Source organism: Stegodyphus dumicola, chromosome 5, assembly GCF_044657685.1.
Source record: "Stegodyphus dumicola isolate Sdum_Otavi_A_Nest chromosome 5, ASM4465768v1".
Classification (NCBI taxonomy): domain Eukaryota; kingdom Metazoa; phylum Arthropoda; class Arachnida; order Araneae; family Eresidae; genus Stegodyphus; species Stegodyphus dumicola.
Window position 1 is genome coordinate 212771459 of NC_140772.1, and position 19554 is coordinate 212791012.

The 19554-nt window shown below is 32.2% G+C and overlaps 2 protein-coding genes across 5 annotated transcripts in view; one reads left to right on the forward strand and one right to left on the reverse strand.

Moving 5' to 3' along the window:
• Nucleotides 1-10505, forward strand: part of LOC118184642 (uncharacterized) — a 29233-nt gene extending 18728 nt beyond the window's left edge. The window contains exon 3 of the mRNA XM_035354345.2: nucleotides 5977-10505. Within this exon, the coding sequence (XP_035210236.1) occupies nucleotides 5977-6048 (72 nt within the window). The 3' untranslated portion in view covers nucleotides 6049-10505. The remainder of the gene's footprint in view (nucleotides 1-5976) is intronic.
• Nucleotides 1-19554, reverse strand: part of LOC118184643 (uncharacterized) — a 343022-nt gene that overhangs the window by 122507 nt on the left and 200961 nt on the right. Inside the window, exon 1 of one of the 4 annotated variants that reach the window (XR_004757466.2) lies at nucleotides 414-712. The exons of the other annotated variants lie outside the window; for them this stretch is intronic. The gene's annotated coding sequence lies outside the window, so the exon portion shown is untranslated. Of the gene's footprint in view, nucleotides 1-413; nucleotides 713-19554 lie in introns of those variants that run through there. 4 annotated transcript variants of the gene reach the window in all.

A 19554-nucleotide genomic window follows, 5' to 3' on the forward strand; every position in this document is an offset into this window, starting at 1 on the left:
AGTCCGACGCAAACGAAACTAATAATTGTCCTTCGGGATTCAAATCCCTTTGGACTAATAAATAAATAAATAAATAAGTAAAATAAAATACAAACAAAACTTTTTAACACGTGACTTGTATTAACTTTAAGTGTCATACACTACAAGTTTTAAAAAAAAATGTAACTTGAGTTAACTTGAGTGAATGAATAAAGAGTATTTTATTAACGATTGAAAACTTGAACATATATATGGCACATAAAGGAAACAAATTAACAGGAAGGAAATTTAAACAAACATTAATTTTTTAGGCTACTTGGCTTTGACGGGTTTCGAATTCGGGACCTTTAGTTTTCGAATCCTACATGTTACTCCAGTAAGCCACAATGCGTTCGGTCAAAAAGAGCAATTTTGGCTACAATATGTATACTTACCATAATAATTATCTGTTTGCTAATTTTGCAGACACATGTGCCTCAATCAGAAACAGACTAGTCTGTATGGGTAACTAACCTATTCTGTACCATTAACAAACTTTTGATGATTTCCCGTCTACCATGAGACTTGATTACTTCGACCTGGATGAAGTGATTGGACCTTGATACGACCCATAACAGCCATCGGAACATAATGAAAGGGAAATGTCTTGTTACAACATAGTAAATATGCAAATTATTAATAATATTATAAAATAATTATTTCACACACACTAAACACATTTCCAAATTTTATAGCTAAAACAGCAAATCAAAGATCTGGCCGAAGTCACAAAAGACAATAAGAAATCCGTTCTATGTTAAGGAAAAAAAAAAAAGTTCTCACATGACCTCAGTGACCTTTCTAAAACTGATGGCTCATTAATTCGTGAGCAAATTTTGTTGCAGACCATCGAGAGCAAAATAATACGAAAAAAAAACGTGTGAAATATCCTAACCCTGTAGATGATGATAGGACGGTCCCGGGTCAGAGTGCACCAACCTCCCAATCAACTCCTTTATTTTCATTACCTGTAGTAGCTCTCCCCTCATCTCTTTTTTTCTTTTTTTTTTCGGGGGGGGGGGAGTCTCGTGCAGGAGGTATTCTGCGTGACGTCACGTGAGGAGTCGCGTGCATCGTGCACCAGGTGATTGCTGTCATGATTTCAGCGATGATGTTGCTTCAAACTCGAGGGCCCTTTTAATGTATGTATCGTGTATTCGTGATTTTATTGCAACGGGTCGGGAGAGAAGGGAGGATCTCTCTCTGTTTTTTTTTTTTTTTTTTTTTTTTTTTTTTTCCCACTGCTTGTGGTTTTACGAGAAGCTTCCAAACTTGTTCGAACTCCTTTCAGCTATCTCAGTTCTGTGTCTTTACAATTCAGAGATCTGTTGGGAAGGAGGGGGATTAAATTCCCAGTGATTAAAGAACGTCACTCTTAAATGGCGTATGGGAATTTTGGTTTAAATAAATTAACCTTTATCTTTTCATTTTTTTTCCCCGTTAAGGCCATAATGGTTATGCGAAAAAGGGGGAACATTAAGGGAGAATTTTGGATAGTAAATGACTCACGCTAGTCATGCTTTAAAAAATTTTCCTTTTACCCCATCTAAGTGTTTTGTTTTAAGAGTTAAACGCAGAGTATCATTAATATAGGTGTTCAGAAAATTATCTCTTAAACTATCTCTATTCTAAACAAACTTTTGTTGATTCAAAATCTGTAAGAAATTTAAACTACATTTTCATATATATATCTTCTTAAATGAGCCAATAGGATGTATATATCTGTACCATAAAGCCCGGCGGTCACGCGAAATAACCGCTGTTCTAGATATTATAAATTGTAATTAAAATGATTCGTGAAGAGGTGTCTGCTAATTCAAACTGAATTACCTAGGGCAGGCGACTAGGACGCCCCTTTGCTTACTACCCCACTGGGTTTCCTCCTTCTACTTGCTTAATTGCTTAAAGTAGAGTGCAATGAAGGAAACCACTGGCGGTACATTTCTTAAGAGCCAATAAATAAAGCACAATAAATAAAGGTCATTTAAATAATAAAATGTTAATTCACATGTCAAAGATCTCTTTGTGCACAACATTTCTTATGTAGATCTTTCCATCATTTTTAAGCTCGCCTTGCAGAGAACCATCAATTATTTTTAATTTTACGTCCGTTCTTTCACGAACTCTTGAACAGGCAACATAAACTTGACCGTGTCCAAATGCAGGCTCAGTTAAAAAAATGCCAACACGCTTAAGCGTTTGGCCCCGAGGCTTATGGATGGTCATAGCAAAGGTAAGTTTTACAGGAAATTGTCTGCGTCTCAATTGAAACTGCAACCCTGTGCCGTGGCAACTTCACCCCCATTGACTAGTACAGTTACGCAAGCAACCAATAAACTATCGGCGACAAACAGACACTTAAGCCGCATATAATAAAGATATTTATTTATTTCATTTTATTTGTTTCTTCATTGTTGATGGTTTTTGCCGATTGCATAGTTCCGAATTCTATTATATATAGATGTTAAATTTATTTATTAAATGTTAAATGCCCGTGCTCTTGTATTTTAAATTTTTTTCCTGCTTAGCCTTTCTCATAATATTCGTCACGCGCTGCACTGCACGATGAATAAAACAATTTACAGTTACGCAAGCAACCAATAAACTATCGGCGACAAACACTTAAGCCGCTTATATATATATAGATAGATATAGCCACATATCTATTAGGCAGATACCTGTATTGTGCTTAGCCATAATCAGCTAAACAAACACAAATCAAAACCTTTACCTATATCTTATTCCTGAGATTTTTTAAGTTAATTTATTAACTTAAAAAAGCTTTAGCCCAAAAGAGTTATTAGTGTCAAAACGGCATTTTGCTTCGAATCACTGTAAACGTCTGCATCACTTTTCGAATTGTGCCAACAAATATTACCCCCTGTAAATGGGGGGGGATGCTACTTTGGCAGCAATACAAAATCTGAAAACTTTAATTTTTTTTCAACTTACATCACACTGTAGAACAAATATGTGTGTTCCTAAAATAATATGCGAATACTTTTGTAAGAAATTGAAAAATTATATATAATATTTTATCTTAAACATAATATTTTTACTGAAACTTTATTGTCATTGTATTCTATAGAATTCTAATTTTATATAATTATACAGTATTAAATTTTTCAAGCTATATTATGTCTATTTATATGGGGCTATGAAAACACAGAAGAGTAGAAATAAGAAAATTTGAAAAACAGCTTCAACATTATTCAAAACTGTGCGGCATTATACACAACTGAACCATATCAAAATGTTTTGGCTTTGTTTTTATATGATTACTGCAAAGCCTCAAGGGTTATCTGTCTAAGGAGAGGAATGCTTTCGTGGAGTATTTTCTATAAAAAACTGGCTCGTATACAAGAGATTTCAAAGGGTAGTTACTGCCCAAACATAAATTATGTTTATAAAACCAGTTGCTTTACTTGATAGAGTTAGAATTATAGGAAAGATAATTTATACTGCGAAGTAGATTTTGGAACCTCGAAGAAATCTTCTGTTTTAACAGACTGTGTGAAATAGATCTGTTTTCTCTAGATTTATTTCAAGATGATTGGCTTTGGTTTATTCGATTATAGCAAAGCACTATCTCCCTAAGGGAAGAGATGCTTTCGGGGAAGACGTTCTAATAGAAACTGGCTGGTACAGACGTTACACATGGGAAAAACCACGAAAGCGCCAGCCCGTTTGTAGGATTCGACCCTCAGATCGAACTACCAGTGTTCAACGACGATACCGCTCGGCCACTGATGGGCAGATTTATTTCAAATCTGTCAAAATTTACTTGCGTGAAACTGACTCTTCCTTCAGAGAACGAAAAATATTGTGTCTTGAATAATTGAGCTTTTTCTTTACTAAATAAGTTCAAACGTCTTCACTGGCTAAGTTTGCGATGCAATGATGTCAAAGTAAAGCTTTTATTTACTTTACAGTTTGCCATTGCTGTTTCGTACAACTAGTCTTAAAAAATGATTTCCAGCTCTGAACCTAGAATTAATTTTTAAGTTAATAGGTCTGTCGTATCTGTTTAGTTTAAAGTGTTTATTATTAAATGGAATCTGAATACGAAGAAAAAATTGAAAATTTTTCTAATTTTTTTGCATTTATTTTTTTTTTTTTACTTAATACTTTTACTTTTACTTTTTTTACTTAGTTAAATTCTTCTTTGCAGTTTTATACTGCAATCTGAAGTTTTTAAACTGCTATATTCCTTCCATTTTCTTTTTCTGAGGTTTTAAGGCTGTTACAAATTGCTTAATAGTTGAATTTTTAATATAAATTGTATAGTTTCTTACAGTATTCATCAATTATATATCTATATTTTCCACGCAAATGTGAAAAAAAAATTTCATTCTTAAAATTTATAAGCTAATTAGGACTATAATGACTCAGTGAAACATATCAATAATTCGCTTCGTCAGAGGGTTTATGTGGATATTTCGTTACAGAGAGAATAGAAAGCTCTCTTAAGTTTATGTGATTATTAGCGTAATATATCAATTCAATTACGATATTATAAAATTAGAAAGTTGATGTACAAAATGCATGATTTACATCAGGGTTTCTTAAACTGGGGGCGCCAGAAAGTTTAGCAGTTTTGATATTTCTTTAACTTATTATAATAATTTTACAATTAACAAATATTTTTACACTATGTATCTGAAAATAGATAAAAATAAGACAATACAGACAAAGAAACAAAAGAAAACGTTTCGACGCGTTCTTTTTATAACATAAACGTTCATTTTCCTTGCTTTGCACGTGACGCTGTCATTTCGTCTGTTACTTATTTAAAATTTTCACATTTCACTATGTCTTAAAATTATAAATTAAAGTCAATGACCTAAAACTGCAATAGTATCTTACAGTACAAGTGAAAAAATTGACAGTTACACTCCCGTGTGTATCGGATTTGCTCAATACTTGGGGTCCCACAAAATTTTTATAAATATTATGGGGTCCTGGGGGTCGCGAAAAAATCTCAGTGATAAAAAGGCGGTCGCGGCTGAAAAAAGTTTAAAAAACCCTGATTTACATGATCATTACCAGTATTCTGTGATTTGCAAACCATAAAATGAACTATGAATTTAAGCATCCATTTTTGACACAGTCCTAAAATGCATTTAATAATTATAATTTATTGATTAAATTTAAAATATCTAGGATTGCTTTCATTTCTATCCATTTTTGTATGGAATACGCATTTCCAATTAAATAATGATATAACTGTTTTTAGGCCGCCCAACCACTATAGTGGTATAGCGTCGCTGAAGTGCTCGAGTTCGAATTCGAATCTCGTAGAAGGCATGGATATTTGTAAATATATAGTATCCGTGCGGTATAGGGGTACTCTAAATATGCGGCGAGCTGAAAGTCCTCACGAGAGGTTGGTGGTAGGAAAGAGGGATGGGAGACCGTCGGACCCACCCCGCCAGGTTGGTCGCCAGCGAAACTGGGAAGGAATTGAATAAAGTCATACTGTCACCTGCATGAGGCTCAAGGCAGTTGCCAACGGCAGGCGTAAAACTTGCGCTCCTTGCCACGAGGTTTTTCGTGGGCTTGCGCTGATTGTATTTGAGACAAGTGAGCATTAGCAACAACGATAACTGTTTTTAAAGTAATCTTTTTTAGATACCATAAAACTCAAGATGGAAGTGTGAACCATAACGCCTGGAGAATTGTGTATAGAACTCATTTTAAATAAAAATTAAATAAATTAGAAAACAAAAATTAATTTAAAGGAGAAATAAATAACATTTATCTCAGCTGAATTTTATAGCTCCTTTTTTAGGAGTGCAAGTACTTTTTGTTTCTCATTTTGTATGTACAAAATAATAGAAGTACCTTTGTAAGTTCAACAAATCGATAAATTTTACTTAATTCTTTAATTCGCGCAGATTGTCTAACATTTCTTATCCTTTAAATCAAAGTATATTTCATTATTTTTCTTTCTTTTAGGCCTGGGACGAAGAGAACCAGAACAGTTGTCTGTCATTTTATGATGACTTCACAGACGCAATGCAAAGTTAATTCTTCACCTTTTCTTCAGATAACTCTCCTCAACAAAGCAAGCTGCGTTGCCATTCTGGCTAGTTCCAAGATATTACGAAAAGTCTGCTTTCTCGTCTGTTGCAACATTCCAAGTGATACGAAACAATCTGGTTGCAAATTTCAAGAGAAGAAATAACCAAACTAAGTGTTGCAACTTTACAAAATAAATCTGCTCCTTACATCATGTGATGAGGACTGATATTATTCCTCAAGTGAAGATTTACATGTGAATTGAGAAGTATTTATTCCAGATTGGTTTAGTTTGAGGTCGTGCACGTAGAATTTCGTACTGGTCTTTTAATAACGGGTTAGCAGAAACTGTTGGGTCACCAGTTGAAATTTGCTGGTCAAATATAATAATACCGTTAATAAGCTTTATTATATACATTTAAATAACAATAAATGTAATGGACACAGATGATATATACGATACGAGAATTTTTCAAAAATAGGGATGTATATATTGAAAGCTATCCTTTTTCTAAATATAGCTTTTAGTTACAAATCTTACAAAAAAAAAAAAAAAAAAAAAAAAAAAAAAACTGCAATCTTTAAAATTTTATATTACGCCCAAAGGCGTGTTTTTTTAACATAGTGTCAGTTACCTTTATTGATTAAATATCATGTTTTTTGCACTTAAACCATAAAAGTCAGTTCTGCAGCAATATCACAAAATAATTTAAAAAGAGCATATCTTTAGAATTGATACATAGTCTCGCGCGTTGAAGATAAAACTGCCCCCCCGTACAGTGTTGCCATTGCTCGCTTTGAAATCGTTGAGTTTGTTAATCAAAAATTCATGAAAGTGTTACAAAATATGAAATAGATAATAAAAACAGATTTCAAATGGCCGTATTCGGATTGAAGATAACGCTATTCAAAATTTGATGGCTCTAGGTATCGTTGTTTTATCCCAATACGAGAAACATACATATCTTCATGCAGATTACTCATTATTTGTTTTTTTTTAATATAATACAGGGCGATAATATTTGGTCGCAACAATTTGAAAGATGAAACGCCATTTATAGTGAAACTCCACAAAATGCCAAAACGAAATTAATAACCCTTCTAGGCTAGTGCCTTTTGGGATAAAAATATATTGCTCCTTTTTTATAGAAACTTTGAATTTTTCTGGCCTTTTGTGTTTGTTAATGTAAATATAATATAGGAAGTTAGCAAGGGAAAATAATTCATACTTCCATATCGAAAACTGGGGAAGGGGGTAGTTTTGGTTTAAGCTGTTTTCTTTGAAGCACGTGTTTGTTATCTTTACATATTTTTCAAATATTTTTAAGAACTGAAAAATAAAATGAAATAACATAGCTGAAACTTTCATTTCCTGCTTTTCGTTCATTTTTTTATCTTGCAGTCCTTTCAATTTTCAGCTTAAACTTGCAATTTATGTAATATTGCCTACTTTTCAATTAGTGCAACATGTAAATTTCACAAAAGTACTGAGTATTTTATTGACCTGCATCTTCAACGAGCAGTTAAATAGAATTACAGATTTTCTGTGACTTGATCAAGCTGCATTAGACTATATTATCTTTCTTCCAATAATTAATTTCAAATGAGGCTTTTCAGTTATTGGACAAGGAAAGAAACATGATGTAGTTCGAAGATGTTAAAGGAGCAAAAGGTTTTGACAAAACTTTTTTCGTCATTTTGTGCTACGATTACAACTCTATTCGAAATTTTTATTAATGAAAATTTACATCCGATGGTGAAGATATATGAAAAGCTATAAAAACGCAATTTCGATAAAAGACTTCAGATATAGAATATCCTTCTTACGAAAGCAATGAATTTTGGAACAGTGACCAGCAAGAATAAACTGTATCCACTGATACTCCAGATGAAAGAAAAGGAATTTTTATTAGTAGCAGCTTCCAATGATGTTCGATTGTGATGAAAAATATATAACGTCATCTAGTCTAGTGACATGTAGAGATGCTTATGAAAATGTGTGTTTTTAATAAATAAAGAGGCCTGTTTCTAGCGCTTGATCGAATATGTCCGATTTTCTTCTTTTTTATGTTTTGATAGATTGTTGCATTGTTTTGTTATATGATTTAAATATGCAAATACCTTTAGTTTAATTTATAATTTACATTTGGTACAAATGTGTTGATTTTGAATTAGTAGATCTTTAGCAAACATTAACTGCCTGTACTGGCAAAGTGTTAATATATGGTGAAGATGTTAGTTATGTCATGTAATTATTATGCTTTCATTAATACTCAGTGCACATGAAGAACCACTAAGTTGCTCCGATCGAATTCCCATTCCCATTTCTTATTGGCTAAAAATATTTTTAATTACTTTGTAGAGACATTATAAGGTATTTCTCCCGCCTTCTTGGCATGCATTCGTAGTGTGGTGGTCTGCACGCTGGGCGCGTATTCCAGGGGTCTGTAGTTTGATTCCCAACGAAGGAGTTGCTCATTTTTAATCTTGTCTGCTTTCAAAAATACCTAATGTCTCTACAACATTAGGTATTTTTTGAAGCAAGAGGCGTGAAAAATGTGCAGTGACCTAGCCGGGACTCGAACCCTGGATCTCTCGAATACGCGCCGAGTATGCTCCCAATTACACCACGAAGGCATGCAGAAAAAAAGGAGAAAATACCTTAAGTACTATTTCTTTTAAAAAGCGACTTGTGATGAAAGGAACCAATCTGCTCTCGCTAGATTTCGATCTCTGGGCCTGTCGAATACGCGTCGAGTATGCTTTCAATTATACCACAAAGGTATGCAGAAAGGAAAAGAAAATACTTTATAACTTCCTTAAGCTTTGCAAAAGCAAAGAGAAAACTCTTTTTTCGCGTTTAATTAGATAAAAATGAGGACTACCCGTAAATTATCATTTTGTAATAAGAAAATTTACATACTTATCTAGATGTAAATAAATGAAAACTGTAGATGTATAAGAAATTCGTTGGCCTTAAATTAAGCATACATAACCTTCGCCTTAAATTTATTGAACCTTTTTATGCATTTTGGAATAATCTGACCCAGATCTCCCTTCAAAAAGAAGCCAAAATCTTGTATGGTATATAAGAATACCTTTCCTTCAAATAGATAGGTTCTTACGAAATCCGTTAAGGAATTCAATAAGCTTGATATGAACATTAGCTCGAAATTATTAAAGATATTTAATTTAAAAGTATGGGAATGATCTTAAAATGAGAAATATAAGAGCACTACGTGGCAAACTATAGACCATTAAATATCAAGTCTTAAAATGATTATTCTTTTAATTAACTTTATTTATCCTATTCAGTAACCGTCTTCGTGTATAATCTCGTAAAGTTCTGTTTCCGTATTATTCCCATATCCAATTTAAGATCACAGTAAAATTGATTTGTAAAATAAAATAATAGCTATTGATCATTATACATCGAAGGAAAGAGGCTTAACAAAGAGTAATAAATTTAAAAGAATAACAAAGAATGCCCCTATTTGGTAAAGGATAGACAGTCCTATCTTATTATTGCGATTGGATCTAAGCCACATAATTAAGAAAGAAGAGAGTAATTTAAAAATTGAAATATAAATTTAAAAAATATCGGTACATAACACAGAATTTTTGTAAATACACTAATGGTTTAATTGTTTATAACAAGTATTAGATACATTGAAATTTATGTTAAGCAAATCTATTATTAAAAAAGTTTTGAAAAATATTAAAAATTACCGCCATTGCTTTTAAATCGTTCCGTTTTTTTAATACTGTGTGTAGTAGTCTTTTGTAAATTAAAGATAAATTGACAATATTTTTCTCCGAAATTTTCAAGAATCATAGAACAATCAACCTATAATTCTCATACGAAAGATAGATTTGTTCTTTCACGAAATTGGCAACAGCTGAAAAGAGCTCGGAATTTATTAGGTCATGTAGATGATTCATTTTAAGGGAGCATAAAGAAAGGCAATGAAAGTAAGGTAAACTGATTCATTATTTCTTTATGTTTTTCTTTATGTTCTCTTTGGTTTACTGTCACATTTTACATTAAATGAAACATAAAATATTGAATTCAATAACAAGTTTTCTGGTATATGTTGGCATATGTGCTAAAAGTACTTTCTGAATTATGCTTTGTAAAATACTTTCATGACATAACTAATATCACCATTTCTTCATATTAACTCTTTTTTAAAGCGTTAATATCGTACAATCTGTAAATAATGCTATGTCTATATTATGATAATTTGTCCGCTGCAACCATGCACAATGATCAAGTGTACCAATACACCTCGCTTTAGTACATTGTACAAGTATGCTTTATTAGTATTATATGTGTTGTAGAATGTATTGGCAATTGTAATGAATGGAAACAAAAAAAGGTTATATGTCACTATATATGTGTGAATGACGGGGTATTGTAAAGTATGGACAAAAGAATGAATTACAATAAAAGAATTTAAATATTATTTTGATATTTGTGCATAATTAGTAAAATTTTGTTTTGTATTTTTCATGAATTAAAAGCCGGAATTAATCAAAAAGATTTTACAAATGAAATAGTTCTTAAAGTTGCCGAAAACCATTAATATGTTTTGAAGCAATAAATATGAAAAATCAAGAATGGCATCGGCAGAATTCTAACTTCTACTTGCTAACTTGATGTCTAACTACTTACACCAGACAACACCGAAAAAATAGGGCAATGATTCCTTGTAAAGACACAGAATACTGTAGAGGAAAGCTACATATAATATCAAAATATAATTAGTATCTTAATTACACACATGGGCTATGGTAGCTTCGATAGTTTATTGGTAAAATCGTCATAAACGAATAAACCGTTTTTAAACAATTGTTCTCTATAAAAATAAGGCTTAACAATTAGAAAATCAAATCTTTCTCAAACATACTTGCTTAAAATACCGAAATGCCCGTCCCCGTCCATTACAGTCCATCCCTTTCCATTAACACACAAAGTGGTGTGAAGATTTCAAATGTCATCCTTTCTTCTTCCTAACAAAGAAGCTTCCATTAGCCTTTTAGGACAAGCTGGCTGCATTAAACTGATACAGCGCATTTGGAGAGCGGCACCTGCTACTGCATACCTTAGGAGGTATCAGAGAGATACCTCCTAAGGAAGAGGAGGGAAGAAAACGACATCGCAATCAATCTCGGCCGTTTCGGGGGGTTGTCGTAATTTGAATGAAAGGCTGTCTCAGGCGTTTTGGTCCTCAAAAGGTTAAAGAAATAGCATTTAACAGTCAATATTTGAATAGTGCTGCTATCAAACGACAACCCTGCTGCTCCACTAATTTTTGTAAGCGGTGTTAGAAGTTTTTTTTTTTTCTTTCTTTCTCCCTCCTCCCGCCAAAAAACTACCGGCTAAGGAATTTGGTAACAGTAATTCATACGTAATATTTCAATTCCAATATAGTGTGTTGGATTGTAAGTTTCCAAGATATCCTTCCTTTTATTACCGCAATTCAGCAATCTCATGAACATGCCTAACGCACTAAAAGGTTGCCTAAATTGAATTAACTGACTGAATTGTAAACTTAATAAAATAATAAGTAACACAAATAATGGTGTACAAAACACATAATAGCAAACTCCTTTTCGTAGTCAAACATGTCAAATGCTACGTTGAGTTTATGGCGCCAATGCTCTATTCGCGCGTTAATAATTTTTTAATATTTTCCGAAAAAATTTCAGTTTCAACTATATATAAATTTTATTTAACGATAAATTTTTATGAACTTTGTTATGACCATCAGTAAAATTCAAATTATTTCTCAATACAAATTATGCAAGCATCGAAATTTTCCCAGATAATATGAAAAACACTTAGTGATACTGAATAATTTGTATGCTGGGCTTTACAGTCGAAAGAGTGACTTTTGAAATAAGATGACTCAAAGTCAATTAATAGTTCATTCGAAACAGTATTAAGAGATATCTCAGAGGAAAAGTTGAAGTTGGAGAATTTATCAACTTTGATTCAAACAAAGCATACACTTACTAGAAATTTCTCGAAACGAGGAGGATAGAATATCATTAAATTGATATACGAGTTTCAATGATCCTGCTTCATACCCGACTATTTTGCGCAAAATAAATTTTTTCATAATAGAACACTGAAAACGGATCAAGAATAAGAAGTTAATTTCAAGGAATGTGCTTCAGAGAATAGCAGAAACTTTTGGTCTTTTAAGAAGTATTCTAAGGGGGAGGTAATGCATCGCAAATGGCTTATTTATTCAAACAGATTTCTTTTCCATGCCTCCTTTTTATTAAAAATAAGACATATTCTATTTCCAATCTGAAAAGAGGTTTCAAAGAAGGGAAAACGTAAACCGAATTTCCGATCACGAAAATTCTGTTTCATCACGATGTTTCATCCATCTTCAATGGAAATGCTTTGGAAAAAAATAAAGGAAGTGGTTTCATAGATGACTCACTGCATGAAGCAGTAGAGTCAGAAAAGGAAAAATGGCTAACTATCTTAGACATCATTTTGCTTTGTACAAAAAGTAATTTACCTGATGCTTCATTTTCCATCTCTCATCGACAATGATTACCTCTCTCAGTACTCGTAAATTAAAATTGCATGCTGTGTCAATGATATTCCTTGGTGTTAAAATTCCCTGTTCTGCCATTAATATTAAGAGTTTTCTGCTTATTTGTTTATTTACTTATTTACAAAGGCTGTTCGCACATTTTTTGGACGATTTTGGAATATTTGGTTTTAACTGCAACTGTATTTATGAAAATATAAATTATCATCTGCTTTTTAACAATTTCGTGGTCAAGCAAAATGGCGCTTTTCAAGAAGCAATGGATGGCAGGCTATGTTTCTGCTATTTCCGAAGAAAGTTATTCGTCTCTAGTTATTAAAAAACTCTGTGAAAGCCATGGTTTTTCGATATCTAAAGCTACGGTAGGTAATATTGTCAACAAGAAAGGGGAAAAAAACGCCAATGTTTGGCTTCAAATAAAAAAAAAAAAAAATGTTCCTAATACATATCAAAGGAAAAATAGAATATTTGGAATGTTGCAAAGGTAATATTTTTAATGTTAAAAGAAACTCCTCTAAATCAAAGGTCAACTGCAAAATCATTAAAATGCTTCATGTCAATGATAAGCAAAGTGATTAATGCCAATTTTAATTTTAAAAAGTCGAAAAAAAACACAGTGTGTATGTTCTTCCACCAGGGCTTATCGCCGAACGCAGAACGCACTGAAGAATTCTTTATGAGAAACATTTATCCGGACAAAAATGAAAAAGTGATGTCACAATTTATTAATCTTTGGTGCATTTAAATGACTCAATAAAAAGAGATCCATTTATTATCATCAAAGAGAAGAAAAGAACCTTAAAACATGGTTAGAATAGGCTTTAGAATAGATATTTAGAATGTTTTTCCAATGGATTTATGACTCCATATATTATCAGAAACATATTTTATACCAAATTTTCAAAAAAGAAATACCTTCTCTTTACCCGCAGTGCCATCAATTAGTAGAACTCCATCAAGGCAAAGCAAGCAGGCATATGGTCAAAATCCACTGTTAGTTTCCTGAGAAAAAAAAAAAATGGAACAAGAAATGGGTATTTAGGCTGTACGCTTCACTCACATCCCTTGAAAATCTTCTGATGAATCGCCCATGGATTTATGCGTTTTAGGATTTTTTAAAAGCAGATTAGTCAGATGTAGCACTACAAGAATAAAAAGTATCTCTTCCAGTACTACAAAAGGTCAAATGTAGTCTTACAAGAATGCGATAAAGTAGCTCTTCCAGTACTACAAAGGGTCATATGCAGTCCTACAAGAATGCGATAAAGTATCTCTTCTAGTACTACAAAGGTCCAATATAGTTCTACAATAATGCGATAAAGTATCTCTTCCAGTACTACAAAAGGTCAAATGTAGTCCTACAAGAATGCGATAAATTATCTCTTCCAATACTATAAAAAACTTTATTGTTTTGGAAATTACGGTGAAGAAAGATAGCGAAGAAAAAGGGTTATCAAACAGAACATTTAAAAGACAAAAATTTTAAGTAAAATATTTAAAATGCAATGAAATATTTAAAAGGAATTTAAAATGCAATGAAAATCGTCTAAAAAATGTGTGAGCAATCTCTGTATTTATCCTCCTCAATAGTGGCAATTTAGTTTGTAAGAAAAATTGTGTTTCTTTGTAAAATAGGTTGGTTTATTAAATTACGGCAAAGCACTTGAGGGTTATCTGTCTGAGGGAAGGGATGCCTTCGTGGAGGACTTTCTAACGAAAACTGGCTCGTATACACCTCAGCATTTGGGAAAGAGCCATATGCTTTATTTGATCCCTAATGTGCAAAAGGTTTGAATCTGTAAATAATTATTAAAGCTCACAATAAAAAGTTCAGGTTTTCTGTTACAAATCTGTCAAATTTGTGGTTAAAACATTGCTTAAATGCGGCTAATAGTGTCCCTTGTAATACTTCCCTACATGTGCAAAATAACTGGACATTTATTCTTGTAGAATTCCTCACACATTTCATTCTCTGTGCTCTGAAAACCTCTTAAATACCACTTGACGGTATCAGAAATCACGCGCTGACCTCTAAGAGCTTCTCTTCAACTATAAGGGCGGGAAGATTTGAAAAAAAGATCGATGAGTTTCGAAAGTTTCGCACGTTATCAAGACATGAAATGCTACATTTACTTACTTCAGTTTAGTGCCAGTTGCATAACAAATAATTGGAAGAGATTCACAAAACAGAAGAGCCAGTTAACAGCCAAAATTTGTTCGGTGATATCGTGATTCCACACGTATGCCTTTTAAAGCTTCCTTTATTTGAATTCAGTGGTAAACTCAAGTGATTTTTTTGTAAATATAATATTGGTGCTCACTTATAAATATGATATTAAAATAGTTATTTATTGAATATTAAGTATACGTCTCGATATCACATATGAAGCTTCTTTAAAATAATAATACAATAATAATAAATAAAATAAATTAAAAAATCTGATGTGTACACCACATGACTTCCTCGTACGTAATATTAAATTATACTCACTTTTTGCTGCATTTCATTTTAACCTCTTTCTTCGAATTTCATTCGAGATATATTTCTCATTCAATTAATTCTGTTCTCAGTTCGCGGCAACGCAAAAATACATAAAACCTCAAAATATCTTCATTAAAAATAAAAAAAAATATAGGAAAACATTTAAACACCAAATACAGTTAAGACAATTAAAAAAATTGTTTGCAATCAAAATTAGAGTTTCTACGCAAAAACAAGCACCACAGCCAGCAGGAAAGAAAGAAGATTTTTCGATGCAGAAAAATAAAATTTTAATTTTGGTCCAACTCGGCAAGACACTGAAGGTGCAAAATCTTAATTCATTATTCTGCTAAGTTTCAAATGTAAAAAAAAATATGGCTGCTACGGTAAACAAAATTAGGCTTAGCCGCACTTTAACAATTTTCAAATTGTTGATGATTCTACAACTATTCCATGCCTTTAGTTAAAGGCATAAAATCTTAACCGGAAGTTAAGAACAACATAATTCAATCATTTTGAAAGCAAAAAATGTGCAATTTAACAACATATAAGAGTAAAAAAATAACCTCACTGAACCGACTGACAGAGTAAGTATATACATAGATATATATATTGACTAATGTAATATTGAGTATATTATCTCCTTATATAAAATTAGTAGAACTGTACTTGAATTAACCCAACTGGAATCTTGCTTCTTACTTGAGTAAAAGACGCAACACTTTCGCATTTATTAATTATTGTTAATTGAACGGGAATAGGTTTGTTCCCCTTGAAAAGTCAACCAGTTTCCGATAAATGACGATAACTACGTAGTTTATTGATGGATTTTCCATTTAAAAGTTTACATTTCTATTTTTCATGATTAAAATGGAAATTTCCTTTTGAAACCTTTTTTCGGTATTCAATTTTAAATGCTTCTGAGTTAATTCAACTACAATTACACTAACTTTATATAAGGAGATAATATACTCAATATTACATTAATCAATAAATAATTATTTTATTACTTTGCAGCTATTGCCAACTATTAGGAATTTTATACGATATATCAATTTATTTCAATTATTTCAATCTTATATATATATATATTTATTTATTTATATACTTTTGGTGCTGCCGAATGCAACCCAAAAGGGAGGTAGGTGCACAACTACATATTATAGCAGTCCTATATACAAAACTTCAACATTTTGAGGCTGCTCGTTTTTGAGTTATGCGAGATACATACATAGATACGTACATACGCAACGAAAAAATCTCTTCTGAATCAATTTTAAATGAGTTTCATATTTCGTTTGGGGAAAAATAGTCCTTTATTCTGTTATTATGTACAGAAGTAAAAGGAAAACATTGTAAATTGCATTTGATAGGAGTCAAAATGAATATTTTCGTTGAAATATGATACTCGGAATTTTTCGCTATTACAGTACTTTCTTTACTTCGTACAAAGAAGTAAAAATGTTATTTAAGGATGCAAAGACCTTAAAATTTAGTTAGTCTCAAAAGTAAATTGATCATAAAATTTAGTTTGCTAGGTTTTTCAGATTCGATATATGTGAGAGAATAACTTGGCTTTTGGTAGAATCCAAACCACAAATCTTCTATTTGTCATCGGGGTGTGCTATCCATTTATAATAGAAGAGCACGCGCAGCGGAATTGTGATAATTCCTCACAAGAAAGACAAATGATATACCGGTTGAATGCGGTAACAGTTGTAAACCACATAATGTAATCGAATTACAGGAATACTCTATTTATAACTATGCCATTTCACAAATAAACAGTCGATTATTGCAATTGTTAATCCTATTTTTATCTCTTCGAAAGTCTACATCACAAGAAAAATGATCAACCAATGATGAAAAAATTTAAACTAATAAAATTTCCTTTTTTTAATACTCCTGATAAAGATAAAAACCTTCATTCTCCAAAAATGCATCAAAAAGAAACTTGAAGAAAAATTAGATAAATATGACTTTATTTCAACAGCTTTTAGCTCATTCGCTGAGAAATATCAGATAGTATATAACTTACAAACTAATTCATAGTGAGGAAAAAGATGAACTTATTCATGCAGCAAGAACTTTAATTACAGAAGAATGGCTGTGAATAGTTTTTAAGCTTTTACTTGAAAGTATACACAAAGTTGTATCCGAGCTCTTACCGCAATAGTCCTCAACATTTTTCGTTCCATCTCAAACCTTTTTATATTATATGACAGATTGCTATTCTTCACATTCTAAGAATTTTGATTCGCTCCAAGCTGCATTCCAAATGATATGTAAGTAAAATTTAATTATATTACTATAAAACTGAATATAAATTTATTTTAGTTGAGTAAAATTTAAGCAAAATTGTAAAAATTATTAACTACCAAAGTTTTCGATCAAACTAATTTTGCCAAACTGTTAGAACAAATTAGTTAAGTCTTCAAAAGAATGTAAATTATTATTAAACAATTATTATTAAATTCAGTTATATTTTTACTTTCTTTTACCAAGTAAAGGAAGTATCTTATTTGCGAAAATTTTCGAGTACCCTATTTCAATGGAAATATCCATTTTGACCATTCGCGAATCCATTTCGACGATTTTTTTGCATGACTTCTGTACACACGGATAGAATAAAAACCTCTTTTATCCCAAACGGATTGTAAAAGAAATTTTTTTCGTGACATATCTACGTACGTCCGTACGTTTCTCGTATAACTGAAAAACAATCAGCCGAAGGGCGTTGAAATTTTGTGTATTTGATTGTTATAACACCTACTTGTGCTTCTCCCTTCTTTGTTGCAAGTGGCAGAACCATACATGTATTCATTTCTAGTTCTGGATAACAGGGTTGGAACCTTTAACTATAACATAACTATTACGCATTAAATTAACCCAGATGATAAATACATTGAAGGAAGAAATCTGAGCAACCGCGGCGACGACGAGACGTAAAGTGTTTTTGTACCCACTTGCGGTTACAGCTGGAGATACGGGCACGCAACTGACGAGTAAACACAAAGTAGACTTAGCGTCGCCACATTAAATTTAAAAAAGAAAAATTATTTTTAACAAAATAGCGAAATCTAACTTTTATTACGGTCTCTCGCTTCCGATGTTTATATTTGGGAAAGTTTTATGCTATTTATAAAAAAATAAGATTATAAAAAAGTTTGATTACCATGCGACGAAAACTTAACGGGATATTTAATTTAAAAAATTTGCAATTTTTGATGTCATTTTCAACTTGTGTTGAGAGATTGTTTAATCAAGGTAGAATATTGGAGGATATAAGTTTGAATGAAGTGCAGAGAATGTATGTGTAATTTAATAAGCTATACACGGAAACGGTGCCTACATCTGACTTTTATCAATAGGATCGTGATAGTAATGCAAAATGATTAATAGTACGAGGAAAAGTGATTTGTGGGAAAATCAGAGGGTCAAACTCTACCAAGGTTGGAAATAGCACTTGACTAATTTTGAATTTTACGTCACATGAAATGCCATATTGCATAACAAGAGGTGAAAACAGTATCTTACGCTTCCCTAAATTACGACGTTGTAAACGTATTACATTTGTAATAACAATTTAGTTCGCGTTTTCGTTTTGCATCGTTATGTAACATGGCAGTGTTAAAGTTAAAAAAAAAAAAAAAAAAAAAAAAAAGGTCTATTTTCGCGGGCTGGTGTAGCAAAGCCTTTTGATGCCCAGCATATCGTTCCCCTGTTAATACCTTACAGCCTTAGCTTTTAAAGGTCATGCCTCAAACTAAAGATCAAAGTTGGTTACACCCACGAAATTCAAAGCCGCGTCTATCACAGCACGCACTCTTAAAATAATTGCCCCATTTGGGGGCTCCCGTGGGACTCGCCGACTTGCATCCAGGACTTTAATGAAGGCTACTTGTCAAGGTGGTGGTCTGATGAAGACATCAAAGATATCAAATAAGTGTTGACCCAATTAACACCTTTGCATCTGAACCCGGAATGTGGTAAAATTTCGAAGAAGGCTACAGAGGTCGAAAGAATCGATAAAAATTATCTGTACATAATCGTGATCGTTTATCGATAAATGGGATAGCTACCTAAGCGCAAGTATGGTTTTTTCTTCCACGATCGATGTACTATGAATTGTTAATAACTATCTTTTGTAAATATCTGCTTTAATTTCCGGATTATAGCTATTCAAACAGCATAGATCAACTATTAGAAATGGTCACGCAAATTCAACCGAAAGTGGATAAAAATTTTATACAAGAATTGGCTTAAAATACGTAAACATGCATTACCTTTGCACACCTTTTTGAATATTATATTTCAGATTGGATTGACTGATTTTCAGAACTTTGAGTTGCATTCTTTGCTCTTTCTAATTTTTTTTTTATGTTTGCCTTATTAAAAGGAGATAAACTAATCTGTTAAATTTGTGCTCGTCTGTCTCTCCCCCTTTTTTTTTTTTTT